Source organism: Amblyraja radiata, chromosome 25, assembly GCF_010909765.2.
Source record: "Amblyraja radiata isolate CabotCenter1 chromosome 25, sAmbRad1.1.pri, whole genome shotgun sequence".
Lineage (NCBI taxonomy): Eukaryota > Metazoa > Chordata > Chondrichthyes > Rajiformes > Rajidae > Amblyraja > Amblyraja radiata.
The window spans coordinates 30,267,960-30,286,887 of record NC_045980.1 but is presented as its reverse complement, the minus strand read 5'-3'; the positions used below and the strand labels follow the sequence as shown (position 1 = coordinate 30,286,887).

At 47.4% G+C, this 18,928-nt stretch overlaps 1 protein-coding gene across 2 annotated transcripts; it reads right to left on the bottom strand.

Moving 5' to 3' along the window:
- Window positions 1–2,843: 2,843 nt before the first annotated feature.
- pla2g3 (phospholipase A2 group III) lies at window positions 2,844–18,581 on the bottom strand. 2 transcript variants are annotated; one of them, XM_033043690.1, is made up of 7 exons: window positions 17,929–18,581; window positions 12,707–12,835; window positions 10,741–10,875; window positions 8,714–9,018; window positions 5,947–6,076; window positions 5,355–5,483; window positions 2,844–4,620 (listed from the first exon to the last, which is right to left on the bottom strand). In XM_033043690.1, exons 1-7 carry the CDS (start codon window positions 18,417–18,419, stop codon window positions 4,407–4,409), a joined length of 1,533 nt encoding a protein of 510 aa, XP_032899581.1. In that variant the 5' UTR covers window positions 18,420–18,581; the 3' UTR covers window positions 2,844–4,406. The 2 variants fall into 2 exon arrangements, with proteins under 2 accessions (XP_032899581.1, XP_032899580.1); XM_033043689.1 differs by having other exon boundaries at window positions 12,707–12,839; window positions 17,929–18,578.
- Between the last annotated feature and the right edge of the window lie 347 nt (window positions 18,582–18,928).

The following is an 18,928-nucleotide window of genomic DNA, read 5'->3' as shown; positions in this document are numbered from 1 at the left end:
TCCCATCCATATACCTATCCAATTTATTTTTAAATGATAAAATCTAACCTGCCTCCACCACCTCCACTGGAAGCTCATTCCACACAGCTACCACTCTCTGAGTAAAGAAGTTCCCCCTCATGTTACCCCTAAACTTCTGTCCCTTAATTCTGAAGTCATGTCCTCTTGTTTGAATCTTCCCTACTCTCAATGGGAAAAGCTTATCCACGTCAACTCTGTCTATCCCTCTCATCATTTTAAAGACCTCTATCAAGTCTCCCCTTAACCTTCTGCGCTCCAAAGAATAAAGACCTAACTTATTCAACCTTTCTCTGTAACTTAGTTGCTGAAACCCAGGCAACATTCTAGTAAATCTCCTCTGTACTCTCTCTATTTTGTCTTATAGCAGCATTTCATAGAAGAGTTGAATTTAGTTTATTGTCACGTGTACCTGAGATGGTTCAATGGTTTTTTATTGCCATGTATGCACATCACAGGGAAATTCTTTTGCACGACCCACAAATGCACAGTCCCCACAATTTTGGCGGCGTTTGTGAAAAAAAAAAACCCACGCACAAAACACAAACAGTCCAAAGTGCAAAGTCCAGTCCAAGTGTTGGAAGATCTGGACCACCCCCGATCCAGGTAAACCTGATGCGAGATCCCTCTCCCCTGCCGACCGCCTCCGTGTCCCGGGGAGTGACTCCAGATTAGTTTAGGTTAGTTACAGCGTGGAAACAGGCCCTTCGGCCCACCGAGTTCGTGCTGACCTGCGATCCCCACACTATCCTACACTAGGGACAATTTACAATTATACCCACCCAATTAACCCACAAACCTGTACGTCTTTGGAATGTGGGAGATCGCAGAGAAAAACCCACGCAGGTCAAGGGGAGAACGTACAAACTCCGTACAGACAGCACCCATAGTCGGGATCGAACCCTGGTCTCTGGTGTTGTAAGGCAGCAACTCTACCGCTGCGCCACCGTGCTGCCCTGATGCTGCCTGACCAGCTGAGTTACACCAGTGTTTTGTGTTCAACTACTGTTGTGTGTTCTCTTCGGACCAGCAGATGTCATTTGGTCTCTACCTGCTATGAACAGTGTGGCACCTTCTCTGAATAGACCAGAGATAAATTTGTTTCAAGGTGCAGATTACACCATTGGACCCTGATGGGCATATTTAATGACGTGAAAAAATAGGCCTGAATGAAAGGACATTATTTACATGAAGATTGTAAAAAATATTTTAATTTATTTTCCTGCTCCTCCTGCATATGCTGGCTTTAGTCGTTGTACAGTTAGTTGCAGGCATCGAATGTCTTTCTATATTCAACTCCCCTGGTCACACTCCATTGATGAGGATCGTCAAAGAGTTGAGAGAAATAAAAATGGCTGAACTAGGCCTCTGCTGCAAAGTCAAGCCTTCAACATGGACACACTCTCTTTTGTAATACCATTCACCTGATATGGATAACTGTGGGAAATGTCCTATCGAGATGTATTGGTCTTATAGAGGTGTATAAAATCATGAGGAGAATAGACAGGGTGATTGCACATAGAGTAGAGGAATCAAAAACAAGAGAAATTTAGTTTGGTTTAGTTTAATTTTGAGATGCAATGTGGAAGCAAGGCCCTTCAGCCCACTGAGTCCGTGCCGACCAACGATCACCCATACACTAGTTCTATCTGACACACGAGGGATAATTTCAAACGCCACTTAACCTACAACCCGCACACCTTTGGAATGTGGGAGGAGACTGGAGCTAATTCTGTTCGAACAGCACCCAATGTCGGGATCAAACCCACGTCTTTGGTGCTGTTAAAGCAACTCTGCTGCTGCGCCACTGTGCTGCCTTTTTGGTTTAAGGATCGAGGGAGATTTAATTTTGTTTAGTTTAGAGATACAGCACTGAAACTGGCCCTTCGGCCCACCAAACCCATACTGACCATCGATCTTCCAGTTACATTATTTCTATGTTATCCCACTTTCTCATCCACTCCCTGCACCCAAGGGGCAATTTTTACAGCCAATTAACCTACTAATCCACACGCCTTGGGAAGCGAGAGGAAATGAGCACCCAGATTAAACCCGTGTGGTTACAGGGAGAACATGCAAACCCCACACAGACAGCACCTGAAGTTAGGATCGAACCTGGGTCTCTGGCGACATGATGCAACAGGTCTACCAGCAATCTGAGAGGCAAACTTTTCACTCAGGGGGCGGTGGGGAAATGGACCAAGAGGTAGTTGAGGGAGGTACAATAATGATATTTGGACAGTACACAGTGGGAATGGTTTAGAAGGGTAGGGGCCAAACACGGGCAGGTGGGACTAGTGTAGATGGGGCATCTTGGCCAGCATGTGCTGATGGGCCTGTTTCCGTGCTGTTTGACTCTATTACATAGAAACATAGAAATTAGGCATGGGAGTAGGCCATTCAGCCCTTCGAGCCCGTACCGCCATTCAATATGATCATGGCTGATCATCCAAAATCAGTACCTCGTTCCTGCTTTCTCCCCATATCGCTTGATTCCGTTAGCCCCAAGAGCGAAATCTAACTCTTGAATACATCGTCAGTGGCCTAGGATACAATGAGAGAGCAGAGGAAATCACTGAAGAATTAGCAATAGAGTGCGGCATTTTACACCAGTCACTCCCTGTCATTGTACCAACTGCAATGTTCCTCGTCTCGTCATACTGTGTGCGAAACTCCAGCTGTAGGTATGCTCCACCCTCAAATTTGTGAAAATTGTTCATCATTTTCTATCTCGTTTACTGTGAAGTCTGGCATTACAAGCAGCGTTCCTATAGGATTTAAAGTTAGGACCATTATTCCTTTCACAATAAGTCAGGGTACATAACTTTTTATGGCACCATTTATTTGTAATTGTGAAGCCTACATATAGCACTGAGCTACGAATTATTTCTCTAACTTCAAGTAACCCTTGCATTTCCCCCCCCCCCACCCCACTCTCTATCCCTCCCCTACCCTAGACGTCATACTAGTATCACTGTCCTCCTGTTGAGATTCACTGTCTGTATGATCCGTTATCACCTACCCCACAACCAACAAGGGACCATTGTGGGCTCCACCTATCCTTGACCTTTGTTCCTGTTTTGCATATAATTCATTCATTTATTCTGCGCAGTTCATATCTCTCATTTCCCTTCCCCCCCCCCCCCCCGACTCTCAGTCTGAAGAAGGGTCCCAACCCGAAACGTCACCTGTTCCTTTTCCCCCAGATGCTGCCTGCCCGCTGAGTTACTCCAGCTTTTTTGTGTCTATCTTCCGTTTAAACCAGCATCTGCAGTTCCTTCTGTCAAACTATGCTGAATGCTGGATATGAAGAATTTCTTACATTTATTGGACTCACTTTTACTGTCAGCTTCTCACGCATGTACATTGAAATGTGAACAGTGTCTGGCTAGAATTCCTATACATGTACAGTCTGTGCAGGTCTTCCTCTCCACCATTGACTAAAGTCAGCTACCGATCTTGTTGTGCTCTATGGATATTAAAAGCTTCATTGATAAAATAATAAAATTTAGAATATGAATTTTGATGTTCAGAGATTTTTTGTAAAGATTGTGAATGGTCGGTCACGTGACCCTGCTATAGTCAAGTCATCTTTAGAACATAGAACAGTACAACACAGGAACAGGCCCTTCGGCCAATAGTGTTTGGGCTGAAGATACAGTAGACACAATAACCTGGTGTAAGAGAGCATCTCTGGAGAGAAGGAATGGATGACGTTTCGGGTCGAGACCAGTTGTCGGAGCAGAATTAGGCCATTCGGCCCATCAAGTCTACTCCGCCATTCAATCATGGCTGATCTATCGTTCCCTCTCAACCTCGTTCACCAGCCTTCGCCCCGTAACCCTTACTAACCCTAAAAATATCCAATTGCTTGGCCGCCACAGCCTTCTGTGGCAAAGAATTACACAGGTTCACCACCCTCTGACTTAAGAAATTCCACCTCATCTCCTTTCCAAAGGTACGTCCTTTTATTCTCTATATTCTCTATAGGTTTAGAGCAGGAGTGTCAAACTCATTTTAGGTCACGGGCAAAATGCGACTTCATGCGCGCTGGATTGCACCGCGCACGCAGTCCGATCCGGCACTGCGGACAGGGGAAATCATCACGCGGGCCAAATGCGGTCTATGGGCCGCGAGTTTGACACCCCCGGTTTAGAGGGTTAAGGGCCAAGCGCGGGCAGCTGGGACTAATGTAGATGGAACATGTTGGTTAGCGTGTGCAAGTTGGGCGGAAGGACCTGTTTCCACGCTGGACGTCTCTAAGCTGGTTGATACCACAGATTGACATGAAATGCTGGAGTAACTTATCCAAGGGAGCCCGGTTCTATCGAGACTCATGGAGCCATGTAAAAGCATAACCCATGCTACCGTGGCCCACAAAGTGGCCTTTAAGGCTTAACAGTTAAAGCACGAATCATCTGCAAACACTTGTCATACAGTTTAACAGAGTTTGTGCTGTTAAATGTCGCGTTCTGGTTGCCTTCCTGCCCATCTGGTAATGGAGACAGAGATTCCTCTGCAGTCCTCTGAACTTTCAGAAACCTCTGGAGGTATCTCGGTTTGAAAAGGACAGCCATGGGGGAACTGGATCGATTGTCACACCTGAAAGGAAAGGCAAATCGGGTGGAGTATGATGAGTGATTGCCGATACCTTGCCAGGTTTGAATACATTAACTCAGCCAGAATGAGACCACATTCACTTTAGTGTAGATGCCCCATACTAATCAGTAAAACCCTCCACAGACACTTCACGATCTACTGGGCATTTTCACCATTCTCTTTCGCTTCAGTACGAGCCAAATGTAGGCAAATGTGACTTGCCCAGTATGCCAACTTGTTCAGCATGAAAACGTGTGCTGAAAGGCCTGTTTCTGTGCTGTATACCTCCACAGTGACAAATCGGCAGTTTGTTCAGGGATACAGCATGGAAGCAGGCCCTTCGGCCCACGCCAGCCATTACACCAGTTCCACATTATGCCACTTTCACATCCACTCCCTACACTCCAGGGGCAATTTACAGAGGGCCAATTAACCTACAAACCTGCACGCCTGTGGGATGTGGGAGGAAACCGGAGCACCGGGAGAAAACCCACACGGTCACAGGGAGATCGTGCAAACTCCACACAGACGGCACCCAAAGCCAAGGTCTTGCCTTTCAGGTACATTGTTGATCAGGCACTGTTTAGTTTCAATGGATAATAAAGGCCATGGAAGCTTCATTCCACAAAATCTCACACAAATGTCATTTAGAATTTTAAATGAGTGTCAACATTTGCCTTCCAGACCCCTTCCCTCCACACCAAGACAGAGCGGCCACAGTCAAAAACTGAACATACCCAACAAGTTCTTCTTGGTTGCAGTTCTTCGACGACATCTTCAGCTGGAAACAATTGTGCGACACAAATTTGAAGAACAGTTCCTTCAGCCTGTTCACGTTCACTTCCCCCTTCATCTGTTTTGCCAACCTAAACATAGAAACATAGAAATTAGGTGCAGGAGTAGGCCATTCGGCCCTTCGAGCCTGCACCGCCATTCAATATGATCATGGCTGATCATCCAACTCAGTATCCCGTACCTGCCTTCTCTCCATACCCTCTGATCCCCTTAGCCACAAGGGCCACATCTAACTCCCTCTTAAAGAATCAGAGAAGATGTGACAAAGTTTACATAGGTTCTCCATCAAGTCCCAATTATGTTTAATGTATCAATGATGAAAGGACATCAGTTTATTGTCACATGTAGTGGAGGATAGACATAAAATGCTGGAGTAACGCAGCAGATCTCTGGAGAGAAAGAATAGGTGACGTTTCGGGTTGGAACCCTTCTTGCTGCCTGACCCGCTGAGTTACTCCAGCGTTTTGTGTCTTTGTTTGATGTAGACCAGCATCTGCAGTTCCTTCCTACACATGAGCAGTGGAGTAGATTTACCTTCTGGTGCAGTCGCAGTGATAGAGGGTCTTGGGCCCCTGGTTGTAATGCGAGAACTTGAATTCCCAGGGCAAGATCTTGTGCTCACACCGATCCAGAGGTCTGCAACAGTTACATGTTCTGGGACTGCCTGTAAAATGAGTCATAAATATCATTGGAAGTCTGCCCGGGAGACTGAATGGAAATTTAAGAATAAGGGGTAGGCCATTTACAACAGAGATGAGGAAAGACTTTTTCAACCAGAGAATTGTGAATCAGTCGAATTCTCCGCCTCAGAAGGCAGTGGGGGGCAATCCTCTGGATGCTTTCAAGAAAGTTAGATACTGTTAAAGATAGCGGTGTCAAGGGATATGGGGAGAAGGCAGGAACGGGGTACTAATTGTGGATGATCAACCATGATCACAGTGAATGGCGGTGCTGGCTCGAAGGGCCAAATTGCCTACTCCTGCACCTATTGTCTATTGGCTTTTTCCTTCAATTTATTCACTTTTGGTAAGCAGGCTTTTAGGGAAACTCCTTACAAGATCCATTTTTCAAGGGGCAAGAGTGAAAAGGTTTAACAGGAATCTGACAGGCAATTTTTTTGATAGAAGATCATGTGATAGGAGTAGATCTTCTATCAGAAGATCATGTGATAGGAATAGAATTCAGCCACTCGGCCCATCAAGTCTATTCTGCCATTCAATCATGGCTGATTTATTTCTCACTCCAAACCTCATTCTACTGCCTTCTCCCCATAACCTGACACCGGTACTAATCAAGAATCTATCCAGTCTAGAATCAGAGAAAATGGCAGCACAGCGGTAGAGTTGCTGCCTTACAGCGCCAGAGACCCAGGTTCGATTCTGCCTACGGGTGCTGTTTGTACGAGGTTTGCACATACTCCCTGCGACTGTGTGGGTTTTCTCCGGGTGCTCCGGTTTGCCCCCACACTCCAAAGAGGTGCAGGTTTGTAAGTTAATTGGCTTCTGAAAATTGTCCCTGGTGTGTAGGATAGTAATGGTTTATGGGGTGATCGCTGGTCAGTGTGGACTCAATGGGCCGAAGGGCCTGTTCCCACAATGCATCTCCCAAACCGAAAGGTGTCAGCTTAGGCACTGTTTTCAAACCCATGAAACTTTGTAACCTCTCAGGAACTATATCGCTAAATGAATGTATTAATCTTAGTCGGATCGTTTTTTAATTTAATGAAAATATATATAGTTCTGTCAGGCCGTAGCGGCAGAAGGCACCCTGCCGAGCCGCGGCTGCGGACCGGAGGTCTTTGTCGAGGCACCGCGATCTCGATGCCACACGAATGGCCCTGAAGGCTCGGCGGACAGCCAAACCTGCCTGGTGCCCGTTCGGCTCTGTTGGTGGGCTGTACGGATACGGAGGAGACCGAACCGGAGGAGGTGGTGGAGTCCCGCGGCTGGGGCCTGCATCGAACGGAGCCTGAGGTTGCACTTTGAACTGCTGGGAACAAAGGAGGAACCAGCGAGGGGGTGGGAGAAACTGCCGTAAGGGGGCGGTGAGAAACTGCCGTGAGGGGGCGATGAGAAACTGCCGTGAGGGGGCGGTGAGAAACTGCCGTGAGGGGGCGGTGAGAAACTGCCGTGAGGGGGCGGTGAGAAACTGCCGTGAGGGGGCGGTGAGAAACTGCCGTGAGGGGGCGGTGAGAAACTGCCGTGAGGGGGCGGTGAGAAACTGCCGTGAGGGGGCGGGGGAAACTGCCGTGAGGGGGCGGGGGAGAGAAGAACGAAGGAGGACCTGGCACGGGATACTTTGTAACTTGATCTGCGCCCTTTATGTGGTGACTATTTGAATACCTTCGGTAGGCAAGCAAAGAATTTCACCGCGACTTATTCAATATTTGTATTGGTAAATGTATCATCTTGTGATCCAGATTCAGGGCTCCTGGAAATATTGTTATTGTAATCAGTTTTTGTAGGAGAATTATGTTGCTTCTGGAGTCGCTGAAAAAAATCGGCAAGTGGGACAGGCCCTTACGTGTGGCGCGGCTTGATGGTACGGGCTAATGATGGGCTCACGGGAGGAGATGTGGACGGGAAACGCCGTAAAGGACCGTCCCCTGCCCCCTTCCAGAACCCCGGCCTCTGACTGTGTCGCGAACGATGCCAGGAGATCGACAACAAGCAACAAACCGGTGGTGTACGTTGCTGTGTACTCTGGGTTTGCGAGTGCCTACGCGGATACATCTATATCAAATTTGGGATGTCAACTCGCAAAGCACCAGCTGCAAAGTCATTTTCACCAACCAGATCCACCAGCAATCAGGCCAAGTTTTCTTGCAAATCTAGCTCCTGGTGGTGATTTCCAAATTTCTAAAATTACCTAAAATAAAGAACAATTTTGTTGATCTGCCTCTTTACCACCCGATGCTTGATGTCACAATGCAAATTAAATATGTAGTCTCAATTATACCATAGAAAGTTCTCTGCATGTGAAATGTGAACCAAGGTTTGCCTTGACTGACAAAGATGGCTTCGCTGAAAGGTTTCAGGTTTGCTTGCTCAATTATAATGACACTAACAAGTTAATAAGGTTCGTGTTTCACTCTGCCAAATAAAAAAAAGAGAATTATGTTGCTTCTGGATACAAATAAAACAGACTTAATATGGCTCCTATGACTAATTAAACCAGATTCATTTCTCCGTAAAAGTTTTGGTGGAAACTCCCTGCGCCTCTAGGCCAACAAGAAATTAATTTTCCATCGAATTCTGCTCAACGGCCTGGTTAAAATCCATACTTCCAGGTTCCAGTGTACCTGCCCTCCACTTCAAAACGTCTTGAGAAGGAGCTTTGGTTCCTTGCTTCTGGCGACCGCCGCACTTCTTGCATTTCTTTTTGTTCATACTTCGGGCTCCCTGCGCCGTGTCGAGCCGTGACGACGGATAAACAAATCCGCGCGAGACTCCGTTGGCATTTTGGTTCACTCTAGTGGTTGTCTTTGGGCTGCCTGTGGGTGTAGGCCACGATGCCTCTCCGGCGCCACCCGCAGGGGGCTGGGTGTCGTAAAATGTGGACTGACTGTGGAAAATGGCCTTGGGCGCAGCCTCGGTGACTTGGCAGCTGTTATGGAGACAGAGAGGGCAAGCGAAGGGCAGAAACACACAGACAAACCTATTACAATGCAGTTCAGTTCCATTTAGTTTAGTTTAGAGATACAGCACGGATCCCAACAAATCCACGCCGAACAGCGATCCCCGCACATTAACTCTACCAGAGATCTCCAAACGGTTGGAGATGGTTTATCTGAAGCCCTGATCGGATGCCTTTAACCCATCCATATGACCCAGAGGCCACACTAGGGGCAATTTACAATTTTTACCAAGCCAATTAACCTACTTACCTGTAAGTCTTTGGCATGTGGGAGGAAACCGAAGATCGCGGAGCAAACCCACGCAGATCACGGGGAGAACGTACAAACACCGTACAGACAGCACCCATAGTCGGGATCGAACCCGGGTCTCCGTCGCTGCATTCGCCGTAAGGCAGTAACTCTACCGCTGTGCCACCCTGCCGCCATAGATATCCATGTTCTCCAGAGATGCTGCCCGACCAGCTGAGTTACTCGAACACTTTGGGTCCTTTTGAATTCAACGCTCAAAGTTAAAATTCAGGACAGGCGCAGAATTAAAATGCCAGGGAGAAGCCACGCCATACAGGTGTAACATTCCCCCTGATCCAACCCAAACTTGGAAAGATGTGTTGACCTGGGTCATAAGGATGGGTTAAAGGCATCCGACCAGGGCTTCTGATAAACGGTCTCCAACCGTTTGGAGATCTCTGGTAGTATCTGGCTCATAAGGTGATGTTTGCTACATTCCCCATCTCAGTTCCTCTGCTCCAATAATTTAGATGTATGGGACGGCCGGCTCAACTAACAGGCTAAAGTGGCGAAGCGGTAGAGTTGCTGCCTCACAGCTCCAGAGACCTGGGCTCTTCTTCTTCTTTCGTGTGGCGTGCACAGCCTAAAGTTGTTGGATAACTTGTTCTATTTGACCTTCCCTTTGTGCATGTCGAGTTGATTGCATTAGTCGAAACCACGTAAAGGTTTCAATCTTCCACCCCACCTGGGTTCAATCCTGACTACAGGTGCTGTCTGTAGAGTTTGTACATTCTCCCCGTGACCTACATGGGTCCCCCCCCCCCCCAGAGTGCTCTGGTTTCCTCCCGCACTCCAAAGACATATACACGTTTGTAGGTTTCCAGAGCCAAGGGCTACAGTTTAATCCAGAACCAGGGGCCACAGTTTAAAAATAAGGGGTAAGCCATTTAGAACGGCGACGAGGAAACACTTTTTCTCACAGAGAGTTGTGAGTCTGTGGAATTCTCTGCCTCAGAGGGCGGTGGAGGCCGGTTCTCTGGATACTTTCAAGAGAGAGCTAGATAGGGCTCTTAAAGATAGCGGAGTCAGGGGATATGGGGAGAAGGCAGGAACGGGGTACTGATTGGGGATGATCAGCCATGATCACATTGAATGGTGGTGCTGGTTCGAAGGGCCGAATGGCCTAATCCTGCACCTATTGTCTATTGTAAGTTAATTGGCTTTGGCAATTGGCGGGTCGGTGTGGACTCGGTGGGCTGAAGGGCCTGTTTCTGTGCGGCCTCTAAAACGAAACATGCTCCAAATTGATAATGCTCCAAATTGGAAGTGTATATCCTTAAACATTATCTGATGAAGAAAAGATATGCTTCGGCAAATCATCTAGAGTCATGAACACATCTAAGATATTATCTGCGTGTGGTTTAAGAACCACGAGAGGTGAGAAAAGATGCTGGGACACTCACCTGCTCAACCACGACTTCTTTACACAATGTTTAACTGGTTCCAGACTGAAACAGGGAACCTTGAGTAGGTTGAAGAAAGTTAATCCAACCATTTTAGAGATGGTATTATTCACACCAAGCAGACATTTCTTGAACCTGATCAGCAAAAATAATAAAAATTAAAAATAAAAAAGGATTTGGATTTCTCTTCTTCACCAAATGTTCTCCCAACTAGAAAATCTCTTAATAGGGAAAACCAACATGACCTTCGCTTCATCTTCTTTCCCTTCCCTTTGCCTCATCTAATCATACAGGCTCAAATGTTCAACTCTTGGGTATTTTTTTTTAATCAAACAGGACAAGATTCTTTTGTACCTTGTTTCTGCTCTGTTCGTCAATAATATTACAGTTGGTCTTTGACCTCAGCCAAAGCACTGCCTCCCATTACTCAATTCCAGTCATATCCATAAATTAAAGGGCGGCACGATGGCGCAGAGGTAGAGTTGCTGCCTTACAGCACCGGTGACCAGGATTTGATCCCAACTATGAGTGCTATCTGTGCGGAGTTTGAACGTTCTTCCAGTGATCCCGTGGGTTTTCTCCGAGTGCTCCGATTTCCTCCCACACACCAAAGACATGCATGTTTGTAGGTTAAATGGCGTCGATCGTGTAGGATAGTGTTAGAGTATGGACGGGGTGATCACTGGTTGGCGCAGACTCGGTGGGCCAAAGGGTCTGTATCGCTAAAGTCTAAAGTACTGTCTAAAGTCAGAAAGCATAGAGAGGAATTAAATGGATCTTTTGAAAGTTGGCTAGATGTGACCATATGGGCTGCTGCAGTGACTAGTGCTTGTCCCACAGCCAAAGAGCCCGTTTCCATGTTGTATCTTCCCGTCATTCAATCAATCTACATTTGCAACTTAAATAATGCATAACTAACTTGCTGTTCCATCCTTTTGACACTTTTGGCATCCCAAAGGTCCACTAAGACACCCTTCCTAGTTCCCAACCAAGCACCATCCCTCGATTCCTTACAACAACTCCTCCCACCCTGGGTGCTGATCTCGCCAACACTTTTCCCATCCCATTCACCCATTGTGGACGTAGCCCAGACCATCACGCAACCAGCCATCCTTCCACTGACTTCATCTCCACAAGTGAATGGCTTGGATAGAGTGGATGTGGAGAGGATGTTTCCACTCATGGGAGAGTCTGGGACTAGAGGTCATAGCCTCAGAATTAAAAGGACATTCCTTTTAGGTGATGGTGAATCAGTGGAATTCCTTGCCATAGAAAGCTGTGGAGGCCAGGTCAACAGATATTTTTGAAGGTAGAGATAGATAGATTCTTGATTAGTACGAGTGTTAGGGGTTATGGGGAGAAGTCAGGAGAATTAGGTTAAGAGGGTGAGACAGATAGGCCATGATTGAATGGCGGAGTAGACTTGATGGGCCAAATGGTCTAATTCCGCTCCTATCACATCACCTTATGACCTACACCATGCTGCCTCGGCAAGGCTCCCAGCATAATCAAGGACAAGTCGCACCCTCTTCACCGACCCTCACTCCCTCTTCCATCAGGCAAGAGGTACAGAAGTGTGAAACGCACACCTCCAGATTTAGGGACAGTTTCTTCCCAGATGTTTTGAGGCAACTGAACCATCCTATCACCAACTAGAGAGCGGTCCTGAGCTACCATCTACCTAATTGGACTATCCTTAATCGGAATTTACAAGAATTTATCTTACACTAAACATTATTCCCCAATACCCTGCATCTGCACACTGTGAAGAGCTTGGTTATAATTATGTATAGACTTTTCACTGACTGGATTGCACGCAGCAAAAAACCTTTCCACTGCACCTTGGTACACGTGACAAAGAACTGAACTAAATTAAACCATTGTTTCCAGATTGCCATGACGTGAATATTTTTGAATGAGCCCATCTCCTCTTGTGATGGTCGAACACTCAGAGCTTCAACCTTACCTGTCATCACAGTCACAATGGGAAACGGTGTGCAACCTGATGTTTAGCGTGCCATATTTGTATTCAAAGGCAGCAATTTTACGCTCACAATGGTCATGTTCTCTGCAGCAGAAGTCTGTCTGATCGAATCTACCTAAAGAGGGGAACACTGATTACCAATACGACTCAGGAAATGGACAATTCAGTACGACTGTCTTTGAAAGGAGGCACAGAGTTAGAGTTGCTCCCTTGTAGCACTTACAGCGCCTGAGACCCGGGTTCGATCCAGACTACGGGTGCTGTACTGTACGGAGTTTCTACGTTTTCCCCGTGACTGTTCTCCAAGCTCTTCAGTTTCCTCCCACACTTCAAAGACGTGAGGGTTTGTAGGTTAATTGGCTTTGGTAACATTGTAAATTGTCCTCAGTGTGTGTGTAGGGTAGTGTTGATGTGCGGGGATCGCTGGTCAACGCGGACTTGGCGGACCAAAGGGCCTATTTTCCTGCTGTATCTGTAAACTAAACATATTATCCAATCTCTGCTTGCTGACAGGCCAGAGCAGTTCCTCCCAGGTAACCTGATACAATGGCTCTGCCCCAAGTGAGTCATGTGATGGGGGGGGGGAGGGTGAAACTACCTTTCAGGGTCCCTACCTGGTCGGAGAGGCAGCTTTTCTCCGGGCTGCAGCTTCGACCCGTCCTCGCGGCCTACCAGCGGGCCTGGAGCGGCGTTTCCTGTCGCGGACCGCCCAGAACCTCGGCTTCGGCGGCGGCACAGCGCTGGAGCGCTATCGTGGAGCGGGCGATGCCTTGCCTGGGTCGCCGTGCTGGAGCTCCGGTGAGCTGAGACCGCCGGGTAAAACATCGCGGAGCTGCGGGACTGTGGAGCGGCCAGCTGCGGGCGGCGGCGCCGAACTTTACACCGGGAGCCTGGGATCTCGCGACGAGATCGCCAGTTGTGGACCTCCAACCGGCGCGGCCTTGTCAGCTTCGGAAACCGCGGCCTCCAGTACGGAGGCGGCCGTTCCAGGGTTCCCATGCCGCTGTGAGGATTCTCCCGACGCCGGAGCACCACCACCGAGAACGGCCAGGAACATCGGGCCTCCGTAGAGGCAACTGTGGAGGCCTCAATAGGCCCGACTATGGGTGAACTGGGGTTGGGGACTGGATTTTGTGCCTTCCCTCATGGTGGGAGCCATTGTGGGGGGATGTTCTTTGTGTTTAAGACTCTCATTGGTGTTATGTCTGTATTCTTTCTTTGTGTGCTGCAAAATGGCAAAAAGCATTTCACTTCATTGCACCTCGGTGTATGTGAATGTGACCAATAAAATACCTTTGATACCTTTGATGATTAAACCTAATTATGCAGAAAATGCCAGCAGATTCTGAAATGCAAAGCTCCACCCTCCCCCATCTGTCCTGGGGACATAGTCTCTGCAGGTGTGAAAAGAATCCCAGGTCTTCCACTGTGTAGACACTAATCGTGGGTAAGCCAGGACTTTGTGCTGTTACATATCTGAGGCTTTTTTGTTTGATTGATAGCAACAACATGGAAACAGGCCCTACGGCCCACCGAGCCCATGCAAAGCAATGATCACCTGTTCACGCTAGTTCTATGTTATCTGGAGAGGAAAAGACTACAAAAAAATTGTAAACACTGCCCAGTCCATCATCGGCTCTGACCTTCCTTCCATTGAGGGGATTTATCGCAGTCGCTGCCTCAAAAAGACTGGCAGCATCATCAAGGACCCACACCATCCTGGCCACACACTCATCTCCCTGCTACCTTCAGGTAGAAGGTACAGGAGCCTGAAGACTGCAACATCCAGGTTCAGGAATAGCTACTTCCCCACAGCCATCAGGCTATTAAACCTGGCTCGGACAAAACTCTGATCATTAATAACCCGTTATCTGTTATTTGCACTTTATCAGTTTATTTATTCATGTGTGTATATATTTATATTATGGCATATGGACACACTGATCTGTTTTGTAGTAAATGCCTACTATGTTCTGTGTGCTGAAGCAAAGCAAGAATTTCATTGTCCTATCAGGGACACATGACAATAAACTCACTTGAACATTTTCGTATCCTCTCCCTGCACACTAAGGGCAAACTCAAAGCACTGGTGTAACTCAGCGGGTCAAACGGGATTTCCGGAGAACATGGCCAGGTGATGTTTCGGGTCGTGACCTGGAACGTCACCTATCCATGTTCTCCAGAGATGCTGCCTGGATCTGCTGAGTTACTCCAGCATTTTGTGTCTTCTTTTTGTAAACCAGCACCTGCAGTTCCTTGTTCCTACAGGCAATTTTCAGAAGCCAATTAACCTACAAATGGATGTGGGAGAAAAACTTAACACCCAAAGGAAAACCCCACGTCCACCGGGAGAATATGCAAATATCACACAGATAGACCCCCATTGTCTGCATCAAACCTGGGTCTCCGGCACTGCGAGGCAACAGCTCTACCAGCTGCGCCACTGTGCCATCTTGGGTCATTAACATCCAAGTCATTTTTGTCTTAATTCCAAACTCATACACACACACACATACACTACATTTTCCAGTGGGCAGTCAGTGCCTCGTGACCCAGAGCGTTGGATGGTCTGGTGTGCTGCCACAATTTGGTCCAACCAAACGTGGCAGCAAATGTGCCTGGCACGTAAGGGCACATATTCTACCAATGTGCCCATTTACACCACTCCGTGTTTCTGAGAACATCGTAGATTTCGTCCTTGACCTTTCCCTGTCCTGTGAAGTCACCCGAAAATTGCTAAAGGGGAAAGATTTGCTCTTCTCGATTGTGAACAGCAAGGAAGCCAAAAGCAAATAACTTCAGACGTGGGTTGAGAAAATGCAGAGGAAAGCAACGAGGGGAATTCGGGTGGGCTGATGTCAACATAAACACTCTTGTTGGCTAATGCAAGATTATCACAAAGTACAGTGCGCTCCATAATGTTTGGGACAAAGACCCATCATTTATTTATTTGCCTCTGTACTCCACAATTTGAGATTTGTAATAGAAAATAAATCACATGTAGTTAAAGTGCATATTGTCAGACTTTATTAAAGGGTATTTTTATACATTTTGATTTCACCATGTAGAAATTACAGCTGTGTTTTACATAGACTCCTGAAGAGTGTTTCTGATCTGTCGGACAGGTGTTTGGGGATTTTTCTTTATTATGGAGAGAATTCCTCTGTCATCAGCTGTGGAGGTTTTCCTTGGCCTGCCAGTCCCTTTGCGATTAGTAAATGCACCAGTGCTCTCTTTCTTCTTAATGATGTTGATTTTGATATGCCGAAGGTTTGGCTGATGTATGTAACAGTTTTATTCTTGTTTCTCAGTCTTCTCAATGGCTTCTTTGACTTTCATTGGCACAACTTTGGTCCTCATGTTGATAAATTGCAATAAAAGGTTCCAAAGGTGACTGAAAGACTGGAGGAAAGACTAGGTGCTGTGAGCTCTCTTTTACCTGCATTAAGGAGGCAATTAAACACACACCTGAGCAATTACAAAGACCTCTGAAGCCATGTGTCCCAAACATTATGGTGCCCTGAAATGGGGGAACTATGTATGAACACAGCTGTAATTTCTACATGGTGAAACCAAAATGTGTAAAAATGGCCTTTAATAAAATCTGACAATGTGTGCTTTAACCACATGTGATTTTTTCATTTACAAATCTCAAATTGTGGAGTACAGAGGTAAATAAATAAATGATGGGTCTTTGTTCCAAACATTATGGAGGGCATTGTATTCCTACTATCCAGAGATGCTGCCTGTCTCGCTGAGTTACTCCAGCATTTTGTGTCTATTTATGGTGTAAATCAGCACGTGCAGTTGTCTCCTACACATATCTTTGTTCTCCAGGAAAGCTGACTGACTCGCTGAGTTACTCCAGCACTGGTGAGGTGTAGCATGCTCCCTTATAACTCAGTTTCCATGCTCCCATTAATCTTACCAGGCTCTGATCACTTGTTGAACCAACACAATGAAATTATTTTTGTTGTTTATTATGGTGCTTACTTAGTACTATGTTTACATATGCCCTTCCTTATTGCTGTGTCTCCCTCTCGCCTGACATTCAGGCTGAAGAAGGGTCTCGACCCGAAACATCACCCATTTCTTCGATCCAGAGATTCTGCCTGTCCCGCTGAGTTACTCCAGCATTTTGTGTCTATCCACTATATTTACATATCTGCTGGTCTGCTGCAAGAATTTCATTGTTCCCTTTCGGGACAAATGGCAATAAAAACTCTTGCCTTGACTGGTGAATCTATGGAATTCATTGCCACAGATGGCCAAGTCATTGGGTATTTTTAAGATGGAGATTGGCAGGTTCTTGATAGTAAGGGGGTCAAAGGTTATAGGGAAAAGGCAGGAGAATGGTATTGAGAGGGAAAGATAGATCATCTGTGATTGAATGGCAGAGTAGACTCGACGAGCCAAATTCTGCTCCCATCACTTATGAACTTATAGACTCTTGTGAAATGTTGGCTGCAACCTGCAACCAGGTACACATGATGCTGTCTTTTAGCAATGAGCTGATGAAGTTTGCAGGAAGGAACCGCAGATGCTGGTTTACACAGAAAAGATAAGACATAAAATGCTGGAGTCACTAAGCGGGAGAGGCAGCTTCACGGGATGATGGGTGACGTTTTGGGTCGAAACCCTTCTTCAGACTGAGAGTCAGGGGAGAGGGAGACTCAGAGATAAGGATGGGTAAGGTGTGAAAAAGGAGACATCAAAAGAGATGAGGTTCAAGGAAAATGCATTGTTAGTTAGGATAAGTTGACAACGAAGCAACCAGATGAAATTTAATCAGGGGGGGGACAGTCAGACTGGTCGGGGAACTAGGAAGGGATGGAGAGAGAGAGGGAAGCAATGTGTAGGAACGAACTTTAGATGCTGGTTTAAACCGATGCAAAAAATGCAGGAGTAACTCAGAATCAATGAGATTCTTGCAGCAGACCTGTAAACATAATGGATAGACACAATGTTGGAGTAACTCAGTGGGACAAGCAGCATCTCTGGACAGAAGAAATGGGTAATGTTTCGGGTCGAGACCTTTCTTCAGCCTGAACTCAGGTAGGGTCTCGACCCGTCCCTTCTCTCCAGAGATACTGACTGTCCCGCTGAGTAACTCCAGCAAAGTGTGTCTGGCTTGAGAGGGAAAGCAAAGGTTGCTTGAAGTTAAGAGAAGTTACTCTACACCGCGGGACTGGGGAATTTCTTACCGAGGTCGCTGAATTTTTCTGCGGTGTCGCCTGCTCCGCACCAGATGGTCCCGGGGACGGTCCAGCTCCGGCGGTGGCGCCTGGTGGCCGCTCTCTCCCGCCGCCGGGGTGATCCCGGGGTGACGGTCAGTCTGCACCGGGCGGCGGCGAGTTGCTGCAGGATCCGCAGCCGCGACTCCGGTTCTCCCACCCGGAGGAAACGTCCCTCCTTCTCCTTCTCCCCCTCCGGTCCCGGGCGGTGCCGCCGCTCCAGGCAGAAGGCGAGGTAGTGGCGGGTGATGAGGAACCCCGACTGCACCGTGCACCGCTCCAGCCCCCGCCCGCTCCACAACGTGTGGAAGAGGACTAGGCGACCCGGGCCACCACCAAGCCGGGCCAGGAAGGTCAACGAGCGAACGGCCCGGTCCCCGGACACCAGGTGGCACAGAGTCCGCTCCCCGGGGCTCAGACTCGCAGCTGCGGGAGGAACGGACAGCAGGTAGAGCAAGCATCCCGCCAGAAACATCCTATCCCGCGGCCACCAGGCAGGCGTTACTCAACTCGCACAGGAGTTTGAATTGGGTGGTGAGCTGGGTGTGTTTCATTGGGCGTGTGTTTGCACTATAGGTGTTGCCCCCGTCATATCCCTGCCCCAACATTGATGTTTTCCACTCCCACTCGCTTCTACCTGGCGCTTCACACCAAATATCCTATAGCTCAGAGGATCTTTGCTTCACTCACACACACACACACGGTCCCCGCCCGGCGCTAAAACCCCAAATGGAAAATGCTGGAGAAACTCAGCGGGTGCAGCAGCGTCTATGGAGCGAAGGAGATAGGCAACGTTGCAGCCGAATATATATATGAATGTCTGTGTGTGTGTGAGAGGCAAGATAGAGATAATACATCTCAAAGTTACCTCATGGATCGGAAGCAACTTTGATTTAAAGCAATGCTATATTTATCTTTATCTTATTTCTCATGATGTACATAAACCATAAAGGCAATTATATATATGTAT